We start from the raw sequence: 2,201 nt of genomic DNA on the forward strand, positions 1-2,201 counted from the left end.
GGCTTTATTATTCCTCCTTTGGGCAAACAACAAAGAATCAAATAATATCTCAATCCAAGTATAACGACTTCAGTACTACTACTCCACAACGATCTGTTCCTGCATGATCTCAGTGGTGGTCTTGTTGATGAGCTCCCACGCGCTCCGGACGTGCCTCTCCTCCTGCAGCGACGAACCCACGGCGAACCGCAGCACAAACCTGTCGCCGACCACCGTGTGTGCCAAGTACGCCTTCCCGGTCCTGTTGAGGCGCTCCATGAGCTCACGGTTGGCCTCGTCGGCGTCCTCCTCCGTCATGCCGCCGCCATGGGGCTTGATCCTGAAGCACACGAGCGCGAAGTTCCTGGGAACCACGACTTCGAACCGGTCGTCAGCGCGCACGGCATCCTCGAACATCTTGGCCATGGCGACATCGCTCCGGATGTGCTCCTGGAGCTTGGCGGAGCCGTAGGTGCGCATAACCATCCAGAGCTTCAGCCCCCGGAAACGGCGGCCGACGCCGACCTGCATGTCCTTGAGGTCGGTGACGTTGCCGGACTCGCTGGCGTCGTTCTTGAGGTACTCCGGGTTGGTCTCCAGCGAGTCGGTGAGGCGGTGCGTGTCGCGCACCCACAGGCACGTGCAGTCCAGGCAGGTGAGCAACCACTTGTGCGGGCTCATGCTGATGGAGTCGACGCGCTCCACGCCGTCGAGGTGGTGCCGGAACTCCGGGCAGATGCACGCGCTCCCGGCGTAGGCGGCGTCAATGTGCACCCACGCATTGAACACGGCGGCGACGTCGGCAATGGCTCCCACCGGATCGACGGCGTTGGACGACGTGGTGCCGACCGTGGCGCAGACGTAGGTCGGCACGAGGCCGGCGTCGACGTCGGCCTGCATGACCTCGAGCAGCCTCGCCGGGTCGAGGGCGTAGTCCGTCTCCGGGCCGGTGGGGATGGACCGGATGTTGGCCGGGTCGAAGCCGGCGAGGCGGCACGCCTTGAAGAAGGTGGAGTGCGTCTGGTCGGCGGCGTACACGGCCAAGCGCGGCAGGCCGGACACGCCCTGGGAGCCACTCCGGCGGAGGGCAGCGTCACGCGCGGCGACGAGGGTGACGAGCATGGCCTCGCTGGTGGTTCCCAGGATGACGCCGCCACCGGTGCCGCGCCCAGCAGCGCCGGTGTGGTTCATGAAGCTGGGCGGCAGGCGCAGGAGCTGCGCGAGCCAGTCGAGCGCGAGGACCTCCATCTCGGTGGCGGCGGGCGCGGCCTGCCACGTGAAGCCGACGGTGTTCATGGCGGAGGCGATGAGGTCGCCGGCGATGGCGGCGGCGCTGTTGGTGGACGGGAAGAAGGCGAAGAAGTTGGGGCTGGCCCAGTGGGTCATCCCCGGGACGACGGAGGCCCTGAGCTCCTTCATGGTGACGTCGAACGGGGCGGAGGATGTTGGCGGCGCGGACCGCAGCTCGTTCCGCAGGTACCCCGGCTTGACGTCGGGCAGCACGGGTAGGTACTCGACGGACTTGTAGTAGTCGGAGATGAAGTCGACGGCCTTGTGGAGGTAGGAGCGGACGTCGTCGGCGTTGAGCGGCTGGAAGCCTCTGGCGTCGTCGCCGAAGGCGGAGAAGGCGGTAGGGTTGGTGTCCAAGCTGCCCATTCTTGTTAGGATCTTTGTTAGCGGAGTAGCTAGCAGAGTTTACTAAAGATCGAGCAAGCAGTGGTCGGTCAGTGGACGAAATGAAGAATTCGAAGCTGATCGAGGCAGGCGATCGAGCTCTGAACTCGTTAGCTAGCTAGGGCTGGTTACTTTGGTGAGGAGAAGCTGGAGAGCTAGGGTTTCGCTATATATAGGGGAGGGAAGTCAAGCGTGAAGCGGCGTGGCGAAGCAGGCGTTGCACAGGTCGTGGACGTGGATTTCGGAGGTAGGTGAGGACGAAGCTGCAGATGAAGCGAGTCGACTTCGTCAATCGTCAGCGCGAACGAAGGCCGGGAGTTAAGCTCAGGCGGTCTCAAGTCATCCGTACGACAAGCCTATAGCATGAATGAAGCATGTGCAAAAACTACACAATATATAATATTTAATTAACAATTTAAATATCTTTGGGGGACGTCAATGCAAGCTGCTGAATTGACCCATCGTCTGCAGTCATGTAGTGTACTGTATTCACAGCCACAAACGTCCACAACTCAAGTAAATTAAACATTCTGATTCAAAATATACTC

The 2,201-nt window shown here is 61.1% G+C and overlaps 1 protein-coding gene across 1 annotated transcript; it reads right to left on the bottom strand.

The window, feature by feature from the left end:
- Nucleotides 1–1,893, bottom strand: LOC136472332 (tryptophan decarboxylase 1). Its single transcript, XM_066470051.1, has one exon. The coding sequence runs from the start codon at nt 1,633–1,635 to the stop codon at nt 79–81; it is 1,557 nt and encodes a 518-aa protein (XP_066326148.1). The 5' UTR covers nt 1,636–1,893; the 3' UTR covers nt 1–78.
- Between the last annotated feature and the right edge of the window lie 308 nt (nt 1,894–2,201).

Source organism: Miscanthus floridulus, chromosome 8 (genome assembly GCF_019320115.1).
Source record: "Miscanthus floridulus cultivar M001 chromosome 8, ASM1932011v1, whole genome shotgun sequence".
Taxonomy (NCBI): Eukaryota; Viridiplantae; Streptophyta; class Magnoliopsida; order Poales; family Poaceae; genus Miscanthus; species Miscanthus floridulus.

Coding starts and splice junctions, on each gene's coding strand:
- LOC136472332 (XM_066470051.1), bottom strand. CDS start 1,635: ATGGGCAGCTTGGACACCAACCCTACCGCCTTCTCCGCCTTCGGCGAC.